The following is a 20365-nucleotide window of genomic DNA, read 5'->3' as shown; positions in this document are numbered from 1 at the left end:
CAGTTTCCCCAGAAGCTGCTTCCAGTTTTGATTGAATAAAAGCTTCTCCATTAATATCTGAAACTTTTTCTTCTCTCTATATTACGTCAGCTTTTGTGGTGGATCTCTGTGTTTATTTTTACCTGATTGTGAGATGCAGACACTGACAATATGCACAGATGAGATGAAATGAGTCACTAATAAAACCCACATGGTTTCCTATTTAACATTTCTGACAGGTGATGTTGTAAGAGTTTGGAAATTAATCAGATGTACAGCAGGACCAAAATCAAAAAATGGCCCTGATCTGATTTTAAAAAAAAATGATTTGCTTTGTTCACAATCTTAAAAAGAAATCTGATCTGAGACATTTGAAGTCAAAATAATCTTATTTGGGCCACTTTAGCATGTAATCTAAATGTATCATCTTATGTTATTGTTGTCATGCATGTAAAGCAATAGTGCTTTACCTACATTCATTTATTGTTGTCTGTTAGCACATTGATAAATGTCGTAACTACAGTACAGTGTAGTGCAACCTGTTTAAGTGTGCAATAAAGCAGGAAGACGCAGAAAGTTTAAATGTTTCACAGATAATTTTGACATAGTGTGAAGCATCATATTGCCAGTGGTGCCGTGAGGGACGTGTTGTAAGACACAAACATACTTTTATCCACATACATAAAGAAAGGGGTAGAGAGGTGGCAGCATTTCAGATTCAGCCTTAGAAAAACCAAACAGCAAGAGGTTGAGTTTTAATATTGTAGTAAAAGAGAAACTTGTTTTCTTTTGAGTAGAAAAAAAGATAATATAGTTTGGATATAAAGATTTGCTAATATTCAGACAAATACCTTTGACTTTACATTTTCAAACTTTGTCATTCACTCTTAAATTGCAGCAAATATTTTTGACTAGATGCTGTTCAGTCCCGGTTTGAAAACACCCTCAGAATGAAAATACATTGGTTTTTTGGTATCTCCCTGAGAAAATTGCACCTGGACAGCTTCTCAGTTTTCCTTAATAGCCAACAGTAGGAAGAGTTCTGGTGGTTCCACACTGTCACAATGACTGAGCTCAATGTGCCTAAATAAATCCAAGGAAATCTGCCAACAGATGGATAGTTGTCACCATTAACAAAAATGACATTTTCACAATCCACGCTTTGTCAAACAGTCCAACTTATCAAAGTATTTAAAAGAAACAGAACTAGTGTAAATTACTACATTTCAATGGCTGGAAACATTAACTGTTTGGTATTTTACAATTTTAAAAAAGGGTAACAGTTATTTTTCTTTCAATCAAATTAGTCATTTCGGTACTACTAGTATATGTTGTTGAATAGTTGAATCTATAACAATAGGTTAATTATATTTCACAACTTACAATATTTTCATCTGAAAGGTAGTTGAAATGGAAATGAAATTAAAATAACCAGGTACAAGTACCTCAACGTTGTACTTAAGTATAGCACTATAGTATAGTACTTGATAAAATGTACATAGCAGTGGTAAGTTACACTAAACAATACAGTTTTTGCCCAAATTTTTGTTCCTGTTTTTGATCCTTAACTGGATTTTCCCATCACAAATTTAGACTGAAACCATCACTAATAAGCACAAAGTGAGTGTGTACTTTTTGCTTCCAGTGGGACAAAGTTGCATAAACAGACTTCACTTCCTGCACGTGGGAAGATCTTTATAAAACTGTGAGGCTTGCTGCTTGTGCTTGTCACAGCATCAAGGCTGTCCGGTGAGGTAAGCACCATCATGCATCCTTTATTCAGTTCTTAAAAGGTTCCCACTATCTGCCTGTTTCTGTTTTCAGGATGTTTAGAGTGGATGAGAACTACACCCGTGTGTCAGAGTTCTTTATTGTGGGCTTCCCAAGTCTGCAGTCAGAGTATTTTCACATAGTAGCCTGGTTCTTCTTCTTCCTCTATGTGACCACAGTGGTGGGGAACCTCCTGCTGGTGCTGGTGTTTGCTTTGGAGCAGAGCCTCCAAAAGCCCATGTACATCGTCATGGTCAGCCTGGCCCTCTCAGACATCGGTAAATATGGTATTGTTTCCGTCAGCTGCCATTTGTTCTCGTAAGAGATCTTGCATATCAAGTGATACACCAGTTTTATACACCCATCTCTAAAGTAATTCCAGAAACAAAGAATGAATAAATTAGTGTTGTTAACAGAAACAGAACAGAAAAGGGAATAGTGGAAGTAGCTGCCCTCATGACTGCAAGTTTCTAATTAAAGAAGAGTTACTGTTTACAGGAACTATTTCATGCTGTATGTTATATCACAAAATCACAAAATGAATTCAATCATAAACTGAAGTGCAAGCACACTCTGTAACTTTCTTTTCCCTGTAGGTTTTGCTACAGTGGCCCTACCTAAACTAATTGCTCGCTACTGGTGGAACGATGGGAGTCTTGGCTTTCACTCTTGCCTCTTCCAACAGCACATGATTCACTATTTTGGCTCCTTGACATCCTTGATTTTATTGACTATGGGCCTGGACCGATATCTAGCCATCTGTTTTCCCCTCAGGTGAAGAAAAGCCGTTTTATTAGTCTCACCTATGACTAACATAAAGCAATCTTTATTTCCTCCTCACATTTCTACTTCCCTTTCTTAGATACAGCATGTTGATGACAAACCAAACCATGACAGGCCTTGTTCTTGTCTGCTGGGTGCTGGCACATATCTTCCCCAGCATTAGCACCATCGACCTTACCTTGATGCTGTTTTGTGGCCCCAACCAAATTATGCAAGTGTTCTGTGACCACTTGTCGCTCTCAGCTCTAGTGTGTGGAGATGGGATGCAACAAATGAGCGCCGCCTTTGCTGGAGCAATGTTTATTCTTTATGTTCCTTTGGCCTTCATCATCTTGTCTTACATTGGTATCATCATCTCAATACTTCGCATGGCCAGTGGACAGGTAAAAGTAATGAGACATTTTTTGTCAGATACAAACAGATCTTTTTGTAATAAAGGTAACTCATTGCTGAGGATTTTTTTATTTGACACATCTTTGGCTATTTTTATTTCATTTTTCATGTTTTTTTTAATCCAAAGTCTGTGTTCTCTTCAGGGCCGAATGAAGACCTTCTCTACCTGTGCCACCCAGGGTTGTATACTTTCCATCTACTACATACCACGTTTCTTTGTCTACTCCACACCTTTCATTCCTAATCTGACAATGACTCCAGACAAACGTATAGCCACCACCCTCATCTACAGTCTTTTCCCTCCACTGATCAACCCGTTCATCTACTGTCTGAGAACCAGTGAGATCAAGAAAGTAATCAGACTCTGGGTCACGAAACATACGGGCATTACACCTACAGAGAACAACCAAATTATTGCTGTCACAACATCCCACTGACAAATCAGTCATGACATTGTAAGTTTGTTTTGATGAACATAAATTAAATCAAGTTTTACAATATACTATTTTACTCAATTAAGAATAAGCTAAACAGACAAAAAAATATATTTTACTGGGAAATCAATGCAAGCGTGTGTACCCTGCTAAACAGGAATTTTTACGGGGTTTGCATTCCTGCTGTCTGTTTGTGTACCAAGAGCACTTTGATTCAATCAACTTGTAAATTAAAAAAACTGAGAGAAACAGCTGAAATGTCAGATAAAACTTAATAAAACTAAAGAATCAATCATAGTTTTATAATTATTGCAGGGAATGCGAAAATCTTAACAACAGTTTAAATATGCGGTATCCTAACAATTAATTTCCTATTTGGGAAAAAATGAATCATGTTGCATTTTCACCTTATTCAGGTTTCATCATTTTTTCCAGCAGGTGGAAAGAAATTAAAAAAAAAAAACATCCTTTCATCAGTCTTTCTACTTTATTTATAATAAGCAGATAAGTAAACTGTTTAAGAATGCTATATTATTCCCAGATCTTCCATCTACCAAATGTGAATTGGTTGAAGATTTAATCCAAACTACATATGACATAAAAATCTGGGGCTTGGCATTTACTCTTTTATTGCAGCTCATCAACAAAAGGCAGAATGGGGTCAATTACACATTTTCTCACATTTGCAGCGAGTCAGGTTTATTTGAATATGCCTTTGACCTCTCAATCTCATTGCATGAGGCATTTGTAGCTCATTTTAAGAGGGTTTATGGCAAACATAAGGGAGGTTACAGGCAACATCAATGTAAGTAGAATTTTGTGGATAGTTTTGATATATAATTCTTTACTCTCTGTGGTCAGAGTCATTCTCAGCTTTACTTCTGTCAGTTACTAATAGTTAGAGAAACATGAAGCTACAACAGTGGGTTAGCATTTAGACAGAACCCCCCGAGCTTGTTTTCAAGAAAAGAGCTTTGAGACAAAATAGCACTAACCCCTGTGAAGCGTCCACCTCAAAAGCAAAAAGTGTTTAGGGTCCAGTATGGTGAGAAGGGGTGAAGCAGCATTTAAGTGTGTTTAAGTTGGCTTCAGCCTCCAGAGACTAAATGCAGGGATCATGGCTTGACATAAGTTTGTCTAAAGATGTTGCCGCCAAATTGTAGCCTCCGATGAATCTCTGGTGGAAATTAATAAAAAGCATTGTGTGGGGATCACAAAACCAAGGAAAGAAACAGAGGCAGCATGGAACCCGCACTTTTAAGCTTTACCATAATGTTCGTTCACTAAAACTCTATAATAATGCTCTAATATGTCGATTGTGTTCTTGGGGGTCTTCAGAAAATGATATATTGTTTCAATAGACAGAAACCATCTGGTTGACCACACCTGAGAACATCATTAACAAGAACTTGGAAGACAGTCAGGGCATTAGTTGGACCAAAAGGCAGTAATGCCTTTAAAGGGTATTGTTGTTTGCTAAAGACTGCCTTCCACTCATCTCTCATGATCACTGAGTGGTGTGAATTTCAAAGACTAAGTTTAATAAATAAGATACAAGCTCCTGAAGTTAATTTGTCCGCTGCAGAAGACAGACCTTGATAAGTCATCGAAAGCACTATAATTGTTTCGCTAACTGTGGGCCGCCAGGAGTCAAAATTCTACCGTGTAGTCTGTCACACTGCGTTGCTGTTGTGTGATCCAAAGCCTGGTCAAGAAGCGGTTTTAAAAGCTCTCGTAATTGGTAAAAACTGTGTGACTGCCTGGAAAATGGTGGAGTAGCTGCTGTTCATGAGCATGAAACGTGAAACATATGAAACATTACCTCTTTCCACAAACTGCCAACATCTGCTGGGTAGACATAGTGATTAGACAGACCCAAAAGCAGAACAGTAGACAGAGGGCTAAGTTTTTATGGTTTTTATGATGTTTTATTACAAATACAAGAGAAGAGGTCAGAGTCATTATCTTTTGGGGTTGATAAAGATATGTGGCATAAAGTAGCAATGGGGTAAATGTTTAGCAAAGCAGCAGGAAAGAAGACCCGAGACAATAGGAGGCAGGACATAAGGTCAATCAGACACAGAGCAGCTGTAGGGCGCCTGCCTTATCATCGGTCATGATGTCAAAGCACGGAGGCTAAAGACAATCAGGCAAATGATGATGACGATAAATACAGGGATTGATGACTGATGACATGCAAGGAAGGGGGATTTGACAGTGTGCAGTGGTGGGAGGCGGTAACAAAGGGAAGGGGCAAGATCCGAAAGTAAAAGAGGGAAAATCTCTGGGCAAAAAAAGAAAATGGACAACAGTAAAATGAAAGCGTGACTGTAACAAAGTGAGTGAAATGTCACAGCCATGGTTATATTGTGTTTTATTTTTCATATAGAATATTTCTTCCACACTATACTGTTACAACACCCTGGGAAGGAAATTATTGGAATACTAAAATCACAAATTAACACCATCCTTCATTACACATCACTTAAAAATGATACAACTGGCGAGGAAAGTGTACTTTTTTACCTCCACTGGGAAAAGTTCCGTCAAGATACTTTCCATGACGTGTCACAAAATCTTTATAAAACTGAGAGGCTGCTGCTCGCATTTCTCACATCATCCTGTCTCTATATGTTTCATTATGTTTCAGGTGGATGAGAACTACACCCGTGTGTCAGAGTTCTTTATTGTGGGCTTCCCAAGTCTGCAGTCAGAGTATTTTCACCTAGTGGGGTGGTTCTTCTTCTTCCTCTATGTGACCACAGCGGTGGGGAACCTCCTGCTGGTGCTGGTGTTTGCTTTGGAGCAGAGCCTCCAAAAGCCCATGTACATCGTCATGGTCAGCCTGGCCCTCTCAGACATCGGTAAATATGGTATTGTTTCTGTCATCTGCCATTTGTCTTTTTTAGAGCTCTTGTCTATGAAAGGATACACTGTTTTATAAATCAAAGTTCAAGCACACTCTGTAACTTTTTTTGCCCTGTAGGTTTTGCTACAGTGGTCTCGCCTAAGCTAATTGCTCGCTACTGGTGGAATGATGGGAGTCTTGGCTTTCACACTTGCCTCTTCCAACAGCACATGATTCACTATTTTGGCTCCTTGACATCCTTGATTTTATTGACTATGGCCCTGGACCGATATTTAGCCATCTGTTTTCCCCTCAGGTGAAGATAAGCAGTTTCACAACATGATTATCATTTTTATTTCCTCCTCACATTTCTCCTTCTCTTTCTCAGATACCTGATGTTGATGACAAACCAAACCATGAGAGGTCTGATTCTCTTCTCTTGGTTGGTGGCACACATCTTCCCCAGCATTACAACCATCGGCCTCATGATGATGCAGTTTTGTGGCCCCAACCAAATCACACATGGCTTCTGTAACCACATGTCGCTCTCAGCTCTAGTGTGTGGAGATGGGAAGCAACAAATGAGCGACGCCTATTCTGTAGCAATGTTTATTCTTTATGTTCCTTTCTCCTTCATCATCTTCTCTTACATTTGTATCGTCATCTCAGTATTGCGCATGGCCAGTGTACAGGTAAATGAATGATGTATTTTGTATTTTGTTTGTCAGATTAAACCAGATCTTGTTGTAATAAAAATTACAAATTTGTCTTAAGTTAAAGTAAAGCGTTAAAGGTACTTCGCATGGCCAGTGGACAGGTAAAAGTAATGAGACATTTTTTGTCAGAAACAAACAGATCTTTTTGTAATAAAGGTAACTCATTGCTGAGGATTTTTTTCTTTGACACAGCTTTGGCCATTTTTATTTCATTTTTCATGTTTTTTTAATCCAAAGTCTTTGTTCTCTTCAGGGCCGAATGAAGACCTTCTCTACCTGTGCCACCCAGGGTTGTATTCTTTCCATCTACTACATACCACGTTTCTTTGTCTACTCCACACCTTTCATTCCTGATCTGAAAATGACTCCTGACAAAAATATAGCCACCACTCTCTTCTACAGTCTTTTCCCTCCACTGATCAACCCATTCATCTACTGTCTGAGAACCAGTGAGATCAAGAAAGTAATCAGACTCTGGGTCGTAAAACAAAAAGGCATCGCACCTAAGGAGCGTGGCCAGACGGGATCTGTCACTATGTCACATTGACAAGTCATCCATGGCCTTGTGGTTGTGTTGCTGAACATAAAATTAAATAAAGCTTTATAATACACTATTCTGGTCATTACCAAATAAGCTAAATAGACAAAAATGCTTTATTAAAATGTAAATGTATCTGTAAATGTCCTTCAAAGCTTCATAGCATACAAAACAGCAGGAAGAAGTTTTTTGACAGCGTGTTTGAAACATTTTGTTGATGACGCTCTAATTTTGTGTTTTAGTGAGAAATACTGTAAGAAACAGGCAGTATGTTTGGCTACTTGTAAATGGGAGACATTTTAGAAACAGCCTCATAAATGTAGGGAAAATGGCCAATCTAAGCAAAGGGTAAAGGGTTATGTTTAGAAATATTTTTTTGTGCAGAAGTGTACGATGATGATGAAATTAGAATAGCAGGAAAATCTGTGTTAACAAGGCTTTCATGCACTTATCTATCCTTCCTCCTCACAGGTACCAAAAAAAGTAATAAGTTGCAAAATTGTTCTTTTAATAAATAATTGGTGTAAAATTGCTGAAAATTTGAATTCAAATATCTGGTCATACAAAATAAAGAAAATGCCGGACATCTTCACATTTAAGAAGCTGGAACTAGTTGCTGGAAGTTGCTGGAAGTAGTTGGGTAAAAATAAGAGCTATATAGGTACATATTATTTACAATGTATCATTTGATCAACTGAGTAATCAATCAATTACTTCAGATGTATTCATATTTAAACTTATTACAATGCATGCTTTTATTTCCCACTCAAAGTGAATGTGTTGTTTTAGCCAAGTTTAAGTAAAAACCTTCACATCTGAGTGAAACCACTCAGTATTTTCGGGACTAAAACCTTTAAAGTTTAAATGGAATAAATGTAATGAATTTGCCATTAGTGTTGTTACAGTTATTACTGGTTGCAGACTCAAGGGACAAGAGTGAGTTAGGGGTTGTGTTTAGGACGGAGAAACAAGAAAGTTTTAGGTCCTAGACACAACCCCTAACTCACACTAAACAATTGCTCCCTTGCCCCCTGTGATGGTATAGTAGATTTGAACTCAAATGCTCAGACACAGATTTTTTAAAAAAAAATATTGTAAAAGTTGTTATAGTGTGTTTTAAGGTCAAAGAGTCTTCAGGCAGGAAATAATTGCATCAACTATATAGTCTATATTCTGCAGTACGTTTGAGCAACATGGGATGTGGCCACATCAGGTGGTGAGAGCAGGTGAGACTGGGAGCTCTTCAACGGCTCTTCAGGCATAACATTACAACCACCTGTGCAATGTGGCTCTGCCATTCTACTTTTACAAGGTTATGATTTCTCAGTTTTTAAGTTGAAACTGTCGGAAAGGTAATAATACTGTGTGTTTATTATTGAGGTCAAAGTGAATAGTGGAGTCGTCTTGGAGTGAATTATAAGAAGAGGTGGTGGTAATGTTTTAGCCACCCTATTTGAAATGAATAGGGTGGAGGGGTAGTATGCACTACTGTATGCTTGGTGGTAGTTGGGATGTTGCCTAATCGATGGGAAAGATCACCAGTAAGTTATGGTGAGGACTTAGGTTAAGGGAGGCTGATGATTGTAGCCCAGGAGTAGGCAAGGTTGGAAGCCAGCAGGTCGTTAGGGTGCAGAGGTGAGTAGCCAGATCAGAGACAGAACCCGGCAACTGAAAACAAGCCACATATCAGGCAGTAATGCTTAACAGGGCAGACAAAGCAGAGTCACAGTTCACGTATCAGAGAGTGACTGACCGGGCAGATAATGCACCCAGGGGGAGACACTGACCAGGCAGACACATGGGCAAGGTGACCAATTTTTGACAGGCAGGATTCAGGTCCAAAACAGGGCCAAGAGGTGGGCTTCTTCTTCTTCTCCTTCTCCTTCTCATCCTCCTCCTCGCCTTCTCCTTTTTTCCTTCTCTCTCTGCTTTTTCATCTTCTTGGTCGTTTAGCAGCTGCCATCGTTGGATCGCATTACTTTCTCTTACTGGTGTTACATCTTCTCTAAGTCTCAAACTCAATTTCTTCTAAATTCGTGTAATTAGTCCAGTGAATAAAAACCTGTATTGCTCTCCTGACTATTGCATTGTTTCCATATTCTATTTTGCCTTCAAGACTGAATTCTGCATAACGGTGTTATCACGTCTCCTTGTAGATGAGGCTTAAGCACAAAAATGGTGATAATGGCAGTGATCTGCAACTAACAGGAGAGAGGGTAGTGATAGGCAAGATCGGGAACTGGATCCGGACACTGGCCTGTGCTCACACTGCTTGAGCAATTGCCCACAATGTGACTTTTTGTGTTGAAGAGAATCACTTGCATGGTCAGAGCATCAGAGTTGTGTGCTCGTTCCCGGTTAGCGATCAAACTAGACCTTTTTCTTTTTTCTTCACCTTTTAATCCTTTCACAACCCCTCGGATCTTCTGGTTCAGCCTTTGGAGGGGTCCGACTCCTCGACTGAGAACCACTAGTCTCTATTTAAAAGTTTAGCAAATAATATTGAAACTACACCCGGGCTAGCTACAATAGTAACTTAACTTTAACTTTCCTGTCTTTCCTCCCCAGCTGAAAAAAATCCAGCTATATAGAATGTAAAGTTGACGCCAGGTGTTATTACTGCTGGAGGATGTGGTAGCCATCTCGTGAGGGTCCCTTAATTTTCTGATGGTAAGTTGAAAGCTTTTCTGTCATGATTCCTCACTATCGTAGGTCCGTTGAGGAGTGCGGCCTCATCTTTGTGAGCATGACTGTACTCGATTTAGGAGATCTTGCACAGAGCATCTGTAAAACCAGCAAATTATCACAATTAGGGTCCATTTCTTCCTATTTGTTTCTTTCCAGTCATATCAAAATCTAACAATTTACAGAACAAAAGATATGAAGGCAACCCCAGATAGAGAATAAACAAAGAAAAAGTAAAAAAGTATTATATTTAAAAATATAATAATGCATCTTTGAGTTCTTGGGATGTACAAGCCTATGTACACATTTGCAGTGTAATTAGTCACCTGCCATACATTTTGTCTTCAGTAATATGAAGTAAGACATTATTATGTTGCCTAACAATGACACAACTATTAAGGGAGGATTACTAGCACAACCTGTGTGCTCCTTTTTTCTTTCCACTGGGAAAAAGTTGTCTCAACAAATTTGCAAGTGTCTGCATCAACATCTTTATAAAACAGAGGGTCTCCTGCTCGTATTTGTTACATCGTCAAAGACGTTCTGTGAGGTATGGACTCATACACTTCAGCATCTGCACAGCTCACTCACTTTAACCACCATGCCCCCCAGACATGCTGTGTTTTACTGGTTGTACTATGTGTCCATCTCTGACTTCAGTATGTTTCAGGTGGATGAGAACTACACCCGTGTGTCAGAGTTCTTTATTGTGGGCTTCCCAAGTCTGCAGTCAGAGTATTTTCACATAGTGGCCTGGTTCTTCTTCTTCCTCTATGTGACCACAGTGGTGGGGAACCTCCTGCTGGTGCTGGTGTTTGCTTTGCAGCAGAGCCTCCAAAAGCCCATGTACATCGTCATGGTCAGCCTGGCCCTCTCAGACACCGGTAAATATAATATTGTTTCCTTCACCTATCATCTCTTTTTTTTTTAAATTCTGATGTATTCTGTCTTACACTGCTTTTATAAAAATGTTAATTCTAACCAACCATCACTTTATTTGACAACAGTAACACTGACGGTTTCAACAAATTGCTGCTTTCAACTTTGAACATAGCAAAGGCCATAATGAAGGCAGCCTGTATTCCATTTCCCATTAACTGCTTCTCTCCCTAGCTTTTTGATACACCTTATGTATTTGATTATGTAGGTCAGAATATAACATGTAAGCTGACATCCCCATGCAGTACAGTGCCTGTATTTCAGGAGGTGGAACGTGTGCTGCTCAGTGTGAATCTGTCTGCTGAATTCACTCTAAATTGAAGGAGGAGACTATAGGTTGAGACTATAGGTTGATAAAATAAATGTGATCCTGAATTCACATGTATATATATATTATTTTTAAGCATAATCCACTTATCTTCGGCTGTTATCTTTCTTTTTCATTCTTCTCTTTGTCCTACAGGCTTTACCACAGTGGCCCTACCTAAACTAATTGCTCGCTATTGGTGGAATGATGGAAGTCTTGGTTTTTACACTTGCCACTTCCAAGAGCACATGATTCACTATTTTGGCTCCTTGAACTCCTTAATTTTATTGACTATGGCGTTGGACCGATATCTAGCCATCTGCTTTCCTCTCAGGTGAAAAAAAAGCCGATTTATTAGTTTCACCTTTAAGCCTTAGAATTTAACTACATTTAAATAATAGTTTTTTTGTTTCCCCACACTGTGCCTCGCTTTCTCTAGATACCCGTCGATGATGACAAACCAAACTATGACAGGCCTCACACTCGCCTGCTGGGTGCTGGCACACATCTTCCCTTGCATCACAGTCATTGACCTTAGCATGATGGTGTTTTGTGGACCCAACCAAATTATACAAGCATTCTGTGACCACATGTCACTTTTAACTCTCACGTGTGAAGACACCAGCCGACAGTTATATGTTGGATATGCTGTAGCTATGTTTATTCTTTTTGTCCCTTTCGCCTTCATCGTCTTCTCTTACGTCTGTATCATCATCTCAGTTTTGCACACGGCCAGTGGACAGGTAAGGTGATGGCATGTTTTTACAATCTTTATGTGTGTCTGTTTTTTTTTTTTTCAGAGTTAAGAAATTCAGGCCTCAAACTCTGCAACTTTATAGGCCACAGACATTGTTATATTAAATCCTGTGTTCAGCAACTATTTCTTTTTACTTTTTGGTTTAGTATTCACAACTCCTTGTAACCCTCAGGCATTGTTCTCCTCAGGCCAGAATGAAGACTTTCTCTACCTGTGCCACCCAGGGCTCTATCATTGTTATCTACTACATACCACGTTTCATTGTGTACACTGCACCTTTCTTCCCAAACCTGAAAATGACTTCTGACAAACGCATAGTCACCATTCTCTTCTACAGTCTTCTTCCTCCACTGATCAACCCGTTCATCTACTGTCTGAGAACCAAGGAGATCAAGAAAATATTCAGACACTGGGTCCAGAATCTAAAGAGCATCATGCCTTTGAAGCAGAGACAAATTGTTGATGTCACAGTTCCACACGGATAAATCCCCCATGACTTTGTGGTTGTAGTTGTTTTCATGAACACAAAATGAAATAATGTTTGATAATAAACTGTTCTGGGAATTTGCACAAGCACGTGGACCCTACTAAAAAAATGTTGTTGTTTTTGTACCATTCTCACACTCTTTAATTCTTCAGAGGAACTTTTCGGAATTATTGCACTGAACTTGAACTTGTAAACAGCTTTCACCACACTAACAACTTTGTTCTTCGTAATCCTTCACACCTGATGCTCAATAATAGCAAAAATCTACTTCTTATGATGATGAATTTTTTGACTCAAATATAAATATGATAAATGATCACACTGATCAAATGGATAACTGCAGATTCTACAGTTACCAATAACAGGAGTGACACTGCAACATTTAGTACTCAGTACTAATCAAGAACATTCATGCAAACAGCTAAGTATTTGAACAAGAAAAATTAAAAAAAATCATCTGTCCCATAGATATTTAGTAAATGCAACCATTGTGATTTAGTTAAGTAGTGCATACAAATCATCACATGACTTTTTGAAATTTAAAGGGAAGAAAATCTTTTCAGTGGCAGAAAATAGAGTAGTGACTATGTTATAAAGGCCCCACCTGCTGGTGACTTTAGCGCTGACACACCCCACCTAAGCTCAGCTCTATTTTGCATGGACTTTCCTTCTCCCTTCTGAAGCAGTTAAAGTGTCCAGTGGCCAGGTGAAGAGGCTACATCAGAACAAAGCTGCTGGGCCCTGGAGGCCTGTGCTGACCAGCTCTGTGGGATCCTACAGCACATTTTAGCCTCGGCCTGAGTCGGGAGAGTGTGCTGGCACCAGACTTCCTGGCTGGTTCCACTACTAAAAACATGATCTCGGAAATAACTACAGTGAAGGTGGTGTTGTTGACTACAACATGTGACGGGCGCATTTATCCAAGAAGCAGTTCTCATCATTTATTCACAGGGAGAGATGGAAGAGCAAAGGGATGATACAGAAAATCAAAAAAATAATATTTCATGACACAATTCAGCAAAACTAATTATTAAACAAATAAAGTGAATCGGGTTATGATGCCTCTGATTAAATGCAATGCAAAACAGTATATTAAAATTATCCATAATATACTGACCTAATCAGTTCAATTTTGAGGTTGAACATTCTATGTTTCTGTCTTTGCTATGAACATTAAATGACAGATTTCAAATCAATCTTTGATGTGATGACAACAAAAGTAACACTGTTGAGATCCAGGCAGAGAAAATGGCACTGACAACATAAATGGTGGGTGTGTAAATGCGGGTAGTTGTGGACAAGCTCAGTAACGTTATTCCACAAACTTTCTGCCCATTATGATTCGAAGCTGCTGCTGCTGAAATTGTTTGATGCTGCCCATCTGCAATATGTGGGATTGTATCTGACATACGCGTAGCATTCACTTTGGATCATGCGCGCAACCAAAGCTCCAAGTCAACGCCGGCTATGTGGGGGCACCACTTTGTGTAGGCAAACACTAAGAAGTAAGAAATCCAGTTGACCTGACTTAGCTTCCAGACAAATCCTCCTGGATCATTAGGAACCTTTACTATCCGGTTTGTTTGTACCTTCCTAATGCAAACGCACAAGTGGTTGTGGAACCTTAATCCCACTAATGGTCAAACCTTTAACTGTACAAATTCCCGGTTTTCAGTCTTATCTAAAGAGTGCTAGCAAGAGTGAGGGACTAGGCTGTGTTGCTAATTTTCACTGCTCCTTTGGGGAGGATCCAAAAACTGGGTAAAGACTTTAATTTAGCCTCTGATTATCGTCCTGATAGACAATCAGAAGCAAGGACACCAGCACACCAATTCACAACACATCAGTGGCTACAAAGTTGAGTGTCTTTTAATTATGTTTAGATATTCTTCATGATTTTACAGAGCACCCTGAGTGTAAATTACTAAAGTCACATAATAGAGGAGGAGTCAAGCTGTGTGCATTGCCCAGATAACAGAAGAAAACTGAAATTCACTGAAGGGTGAGTCTCACTCAAAAACTTTTTTGAAGTGAATATAAGACAAGTTTAAAATGTATTTCTAATTATTAAATCTTTGTGTGTATCCTTAAGGGGGGATTTGTATCAGAGCACTGATCAGGCTCATATTTCTGTCCAAACTTCACTCAAGTCTTAAAGAGCAGTGGCCAAACCCTTCGCAAACCCAGCACAGTTGAGTTTCTGTTTTTGTTTCTTGTTCAGCCCTTGTGCATCTTCATGTAATGTCAGTAGTTACCATACACTAAACCTGAAGTCACTAGACTCATAATGTTACGTGTAATATCACTTTAAATTAAAAGACTAAAGATGAAGTAACGTTGTGCAGCTCTAAATATTTACAATTATGCCTTTTTGTCTTTACCTACATGACTGAACCTGACCTGAAAGTAAACATGATGCCTAACCTTTAGTCTGAACTTACACAAACCCCGGGGTACCAACGGGTCCCATTAGAGCTGACAAACTTCACACTTCCTGACAGTCGCAAAATGTTTATAAAACCACTGCTCAAACGTGTCACACAATCAAAGTGAAGTAAAAACCTGAAGCTCTCCTCATTCATGTTCCTCTCATTCAGGTGCTCTCTTTGCCTTCAGTATGTTTCAGGTGGATGAGAACTACACCCGTGTGTCAGAGTTCTTTATTGTGGGCTTCCCAAGTCTGCAGTCAGAGTATTTTCACCTAGTGGGGTGGTTCTTCTTCTTCCTCTATGTGACCACAGTGGTGGGGAACGTCCTGCTGGTGCTGGTGTTTGCTTTGGAGCAGAGCCTCCAAAAGCCCATGTACATCGTCATGGTCAGCCTGGCCCTCTCAGACATCGGTAAATATGGTATTGTTTCTGTCATTCTGTCATTGTCTTGTGCTCTAATCTCACGTGTTCTGTTACACTGCTTTCATAAAAACATGTTGCTCATAACAATTGTCATGTTGCTATCTGACACAGTGAAAAAACATCGATGATATCAGAGTATAAATTACCGGTGATAACCTTGAATGTAGCAAAGGCAAAAGTGGACGCAGCCTGCATTTCTGATCTCGACAACAGCCATCCTGTTAAGCTATTGATGTACAGCAGTGTTACCAGGGGATCAATCAATAACCGAACTGCAGTCCAGGTTTCTAATGAAAAATGTAGACCAGCAGGAAGTGCATTGCTGTGAAAATCAAATACTGATGTTTATTTCTTTTGTTTTGTTTTTTGCTTTTATTGTCCTGCAGGCTTTACCACAGTGGCCTTACCCAAAGCTATTGCTCGCTACTGGTGGAATGATGGGAGTCTTGGATTTCACACTTGCAATTTGCAACAGCACATGATCCACTATTTTGGTTCAGTGAACTCCCTGATTTTATTCACCATGGCCTTGGACCGATATGTAGCCATCTGTTTTCCTCTCAGGTGAATGTTTAATAGTGTCACCTCTGAGCCCTACAATTATGCTAAAATATATTTTTTACATCCTCCTCATGCTTCTCCTCTGCAATTTTCTGTCACTGTTCCCTTTCTCAGATATCCAGTGTTGATGACAAACCAAACTATGACAGGCATCATCCTCCTCTGCTGGGTGATGGCAAACATCTTCCCTGGCATTACTGCCATCAACATTACCCTGCTGGTATTTTGTGGGCCAAACCAGATCATACAAGTCTTCTGTGACCACATGTCACTTCTAGCTCTAGCATGTGGAGACACCAGCCAAGCATTCAATGTTGGCTACGCTGGAGCGATGTTGATTCTTAATGTCCCTTTCGCCTTCATCATCTTCTCCTATGTCTCTATCATCAACTCAGTTTTGCACATGGCCAGTGGACAGGTAATGGTTTAAAACAAAAAACTTTATAATCGGGTTTTACAAAATGAATGTGTCCAATACTCCAGACTGTTCATAGACATTAGAGAATTTCATAATTCGTTCTCTCTATCTCTTTTTAAATTTGACACATATTGGGAGTCCTTGTAACCCTTGGCCATTGTTCTCCTCAGGCCAGAGTGAAGACGTTCTCTACCTGTGCCACCCAGGGTTGTATCATTTCCATCTACTACATACCACGTTTCTTTGTCTACTCTACACGCTTCTTCCCAAATCTGACAATGACTCCTGACAAACGTATAGCCACCACCCTCTTCTACAGCCTTTTCCCTCCACTGATCAACCCGTTCATCTACTGTCTGAGAACCAGTGAGATCAAGAAAATATTCGGACTCTGGGTCGAGAAACTGAAGAATATCACAAGGGATCACAGTAAAAAAAACTCTTTGTCACACTGACCTAGCGTATATTAAAATAATAATGAATATATTTGTATATTCAGAAAGAGATTAAATAGCCAAATATATTTAGAAACAAATGTCCATTCTGTAAACCCTGCTAAAAAACATTATTCTGTTTATGTCCTGATGATGTTACTCTATCTGTATGTTTACCAATGGCCCCTTTCCTTCCAAAATAGAAATTAATTCTGCATATATCTTACGTTCAAAATGTAAAAACATTGTCATATTTAAATTTCTCTGAATATTGCGGTGACAGAAGGTGTGTAACTCATTAACAATCAAATCAGCCTCATTACTACAGGAAATCTGTGTTAATTTTCTATTCAGTTTTTCACATTTTATTTGATACAGTTCAGTAAAAATACTGTATGTGGAAATAAGCATGTGACTAAAGAACACATTTAGCCATAAAATTTACATCCTGAATTAAAAACACCTGAAGACTTGGATGATTTTTTTTTCCCTGAAATAATTTGAAACTGACAAAAGTAATTCTGAAACAAAAGACAGAAAAATCTTACTGTAATTTTTTAAGCGCACCAACAATTTTGTTCATATGGAATATTACGTTAAAAATTTTGAATATTTTGAATGTAAAAGAGTGAGATGATTAAATTCAAACTTGCAGTGATATGGGAAATAACAAATTAATAAGGAAATCAGAGTATTCTGCAGTTATAGTTGAAACATATGACAATGCCCAAGCAGTGAAAAACTCAACCTAACAATATCCATTTATGGAAAATGGTTGTACATGTGTGCATACTGTACATGGCCTTCGCCACTTCTAACAATGCTCTTCAGGCATATCGCCAGTAGATGGCAACATCCTCAAATCTTCTGCACTTTCTAATGGGTCACACATTGAGCACGGAAATGCTTGGTTCATGTTTCATGTGAAGCGTACCCCATAATTATATTTGTGCCAATTTAATCCATCCAAACATGAATAATAAAGGTGTAGCTTTATGGAAGGTGCCGCCTGCACACACCCACCCAGCCAGTCCTTCTCATTTTACAGCCTGTTGTTAGGGTTGGAAGTTGGCGTCAGACACATGAAGTCATTCCAGTTTTATTAATGTTTATAGATGCAGTCTAGTTGTAAATGCCACTGTTGAAATGTCACATTTAGCCAAAGTGTTTACTCATGCAGCTGCTACCTTTGGAACAATGATTTGTCAGTACAAACACAACTGTGTATTGTTCAGAGGCCAGGCAGCAGCTTAATGTCACAAAAAAAACAGAACTCAGGCTGGTTCAGTGTGTGAGAGTGAGTAACAGTGAGGACACTTGTATCAGTGTTGAATTTCTGGCCCACACAACGGTCACTGTGTGGTGGACGCTGGAGGAAGGTTGAGATCGACGAAACCACGTTTTGTAACCATAACAGAAGCAGAGTCATCATTATTTACCATGTCACAAACTTAAGAGATTTTCATAAATAATAATTAATTTAAACCTGCCCCATAGGTACCATTGTGTGTCATAAACTGCTCTGAGATCAGCAGGTTGAGGTGTAAGCTTGGTTCCGCATGGCTCTTCCTGCTCCACTGTGGCCTTTGTGCTAGAAACTGGATTAGTGACTCAACAGCGTGACTCAGGTGTTGTGAAAGAAATTATGCCAATCAACTTTATTCTCTCTTGCTTTTATGCAAGGAGAAATTACCCAAGCTTCTAAAAATCTTTGACAGTTGCTTTTTCTTCCCTTTCATCTAAGTTGACTGTAAACAAGATCAAGTTTATCTGTCCTACACATGTCCACAAAGCGCAGCTATGTAACAATGTACATTTATTAAAGTCTTACTTCCTTATCTTTTTACTGTAAATCCTCACCTTTATATGCTTCATATGTATCTTACACTCAACACATGATGATCGTATAAGGTGGTGGAAAACGTATTCAGATCCTTTACAGAGGTACTAGTATAAAAATGTCCAATGTAAAGCACATATAGATGTGTCATGAAAATAAAGAAATGCATCTTTTTCTAACATTTAGTTTATCTTTCAAATTCTATATTTACAACCCCAATTCCAAAAAAAGTTGTTGTGTAAAAGGTAAATAAAACAGGACGCAATGGTTTGCGAATATAATCCACCCATATTTTATCAACAACAGAACATAAACAAGATATCAGATGTTGAAACTCATGGAAAATAGTAGCTCACGTTGAATTTGATGGCAGAAACACATCTCAAACAAGTTGGAGGAGGGTCATGTTTACCTTTGTGCAGCATCGCCTATTCTTTTAACAACTGTCTGTAAACATCTTGTAAGTGAGGTGATCAGTTGCTGGAGTTTCAGGTGAGGTATGTTGCTGATGAAGGATTCTAGCTGCTCAACAGTCCTGGGCCTTTTTTGCCGTTTCTTTTTGTTTACAGCGCCAAATGTTTTCTATTGGTAAAGGTCTGGGCTGCAGCCAGGCCAGTTCAGCACCTGGACTCTTCTCCTGTGAAGCCATGCTGTTGTGATAGTGCTTTTCCAGCTGCCCGCACCATACTCACTAATGCACCCCCATACCATCAGAGATGCAGGCTTTTGAATTTTCTGCTGATAGCAAGCAGGCTGGGTGGTCCATCTTTAGTCCACAGGACACAACGTTACTTTTTTCCAAAAAGAAATTGATTCATTCAAATTTTGATTCATCTGACTACAAAACACTTTAATTTACATTTGTGGATTGCACGGCAAACTGTGTTCACAGACAGTGATTTCTGAAAGTGTTCCTGAGCCCATGCAGTGAGGTCCAGTAGAGAATCAGGCCTGTTTTTAATGCAGTGCTGCCTGAGGGCCTGAAGATCACACGCATCCAGTTTTGACCTTCGGCCTTGTCCCTTTTGCACAGAGACTCAATTCAATTTTTAGACGCAGTTTGTCTCAGATTGGTGAACCTTTGTCCATCTTTACATTCGAGCGGCTCTGTCTCTCTGAAATGCTCCTTTTATACCCAGTCATGTTACTGACCTGATGCCAATTAACCTAATTAGTAGTCAAATGCTCCATTTTCGCAATTACTTTTCCAGCTTATTGTTGCCCCTCTTCCAAATTTTTTGGGGTGTGTTGCTGCCATAAATTAAAAATTAGCTAATAATTTCTATGAAATGGTAAAATCTCTGTTCTAACATCTTTTAATATGTTATAATATGTAACATTTATTTCATTTATGTTCTACTGGGAATCAAATATAGGTTGAAGATATTTCTAACTAATTTCATTGCTTTTATTTACATTTAGACTTTTTGCCATGGAGGCTGTATTTTATTTCTTGAAAATGTGTTTCAGTTTTTTTAAGAGAAAATTGTTAGTTCCCTTTTTCAGGAAGGGTATTAACAATTTAATCCACATCTGTATTATCAGCAAAATTTACTTACAGCATCAGAGGCCTAACTGTGATACCTTATGCAACTTGTTCCTATGAAAGGACAACCATTCAGTC

General features: G+C 39.0%; 4 protein-coding genes across 4 annotated transcripts; all 4 read left to right on the top strand.

The window, feature by feature from the left end:
• Positions 1-1804: 1804 nt before the first annotated feature.
• LOC137108189 (olfactory receptor 1-like) lies at positions 1805-3362 on the top strand. The gene is made up of 4 exons (XM_067492549.1): positions 1805-2027; positions 2346-2523; positions 2612-2915; positions 3069-3362. Exons 1-4 carry the CDS (start codon positions 1805-1807, stop codon positions 3360-3362), a joined length of 999 nt encoding a protein of 332 aa, XP_067348650.1.
• Positions 3363-5899: 2537 nt separating this feature from the next.
• LOC137108188 (olfactory receptor 1-like) lies at positions 5900-9737 on the top strand. Its single transcript, XM_067492548.1, has 5 exons — positions 5900-6223; positions 6346-6523; positions 6596-6899; positions 7177-7386; positions 9618-9737. The coding sequence occupies exons 1-5, from the start codon at positions 5920-5922 to the stop codon at positions 9735-9737; spliced, it is 1116 nt and encodes a 371-aa protein (XP_067348649.1). The 5' UTR covers positions 5900-5919.
• Positions 9738-10747: 1010 nt separating this feature from the next.
• Positions 10748-12634, top strand: LOC137108187 (olfactory receptor 6N1-like). Its single transcript, XM_067492547.1, has 4 exons — positions 10748-11030; positions 11549-11726; positions 11832-12135; positions 12338-12634. The coding sequence occupies exons 1-4, from the start codon at positions 10748-10750 to the stop codon at positions 12632-12634; spliced, it is 1062 nt and encodes a 353-aa protein (XP_067348648.1).
• Positions 12635-14068: 1434 nt separating this feature from the next.
• LOC137108186 (olfactory receptor 1-like) lies at positions 14069-17206 on the top strand. The gene is made up of 5 exons (XM_067492546.1): positions 14069-14141; positions 15234-15476; positions 15875-16052; positions 16164-16467; positions 16638-17206. The coding sequence occupies exons 1-5, from the start codon at positions 14069-14071 to the stop codon at positions 16920-16922; spliced, it is 1083 nt and encodes a 360-aa protein (XP_067348647.1). The 3' UTR covers positions 16923-17206.
• The last annotated feature ends 3159 nt before the right edge of the window (positions 17207-20365 follow it).

This window comes from Channa argus, chromosome 22 (genome assembly GCF_033026475.1).
Source record: "Channa argus isolate prfri chromosome 22, Channa argus male v1.0, whole genome shotgun sequence".
In the NCBI taxonomy this organism is placed as follows: Eukaryota; Metazoa; Chordata; class Actinopteri; order Anabantiformes; family Channidae; genus Channa; species Channa argus.
This window is presented reverse-complemented; position numbering and strand designations above follow the sequence as displayed.

Excerpts from the sequence above, each read along its gene's own strand:
- LOC137108189 (XM_067492549.1), top strand. The coding sequence starts at position 1,805 with ATGTTTAGAGTGGATGAGAACTACACCCGTGTGTCAGAGTTCTTTATT. Across the intron at positions 2,028-2,345 it reads CCTGGCCCTCTCAGACATCG|GTTTTGCTACAGTGGCCCTA; the intron begins GTAAATATGGTA and ends TTTTCCCTGTAG. Across the intron at positions 2,524-2,611 it reads GCCATCTGTTTTCCCCTCAG|ATACAGCATGTTGATGACAA; the intron begins GTGAAGAAAAGC and ends TCCCTTTCTTAG.
- LOC137108188 (XM_067492548.1), top strand. The coding sequence starts at position 5,920 with ATGACGTGTCACAAAATCTTTATAAAACTGAGAGGCTGCTGCTCGCAT. Across the intron at positions 6,900-7,176 it reads TGCGCATGGCCAGTGTACAG|GGCCGAATGAAGACCTTCTC; the intron begins GTAAATGAATGA and ends TGTTCTCTTCAG. Across the intron at positions 7,387-9,617 it reads GAACCAGTGAGATCAAGAAA|ATGAGGCTTAAGCACAAAAA; the intron begins GTAATCAGACTC and ends GTCTCCTTGTAG.
- LOC137108187 (XM_067492547.1), top strand. The coding sequence starts at position 10,748 with ATGCCCCCCAGACATGCTGTGTTTTACTGGTTGTACTATGTGTCCATC. Across the intron at positions 11,727-11,831 it reads GCCATCTGCTTTCCTCTCAG|ATACCCGTCGATGATGACAA; the intron begins GTGAAAAAAAAG and ends CGCTTTCTCTAG. Across the intron at positions 12,136-12,337 it reads TGCACACGGCCAGTGGACAG|GCCAGAATGAAGACTTTCTC; the intron begins GTAAGGTGATGG and ends TGTTCTCCTCAG.
- LOC137108186 (XM_067492546.1), top strand. The coding sequence starts at position 14,069 with ATGCGCGCAACCAAAGCTCCAAGTCAACGCCGGCTATGTGGGGGCACC. Across the intron at positions 16,053-16,163 it reads GCCATCTGTTTTCCTCTCAG|ATATCCAGTGTTGATGACAA; the intron begins GTGAATGTTTAA and ends TCCCTTTCTCAG. Across the intron at positions 16,468-16,637 it reads TGCACATGGCCAGTGGACAG|GCCAGAGTGAAGACGTTCTC; the intron begins GTAATGGTTTAA and ends TGTTCTCCTCAG.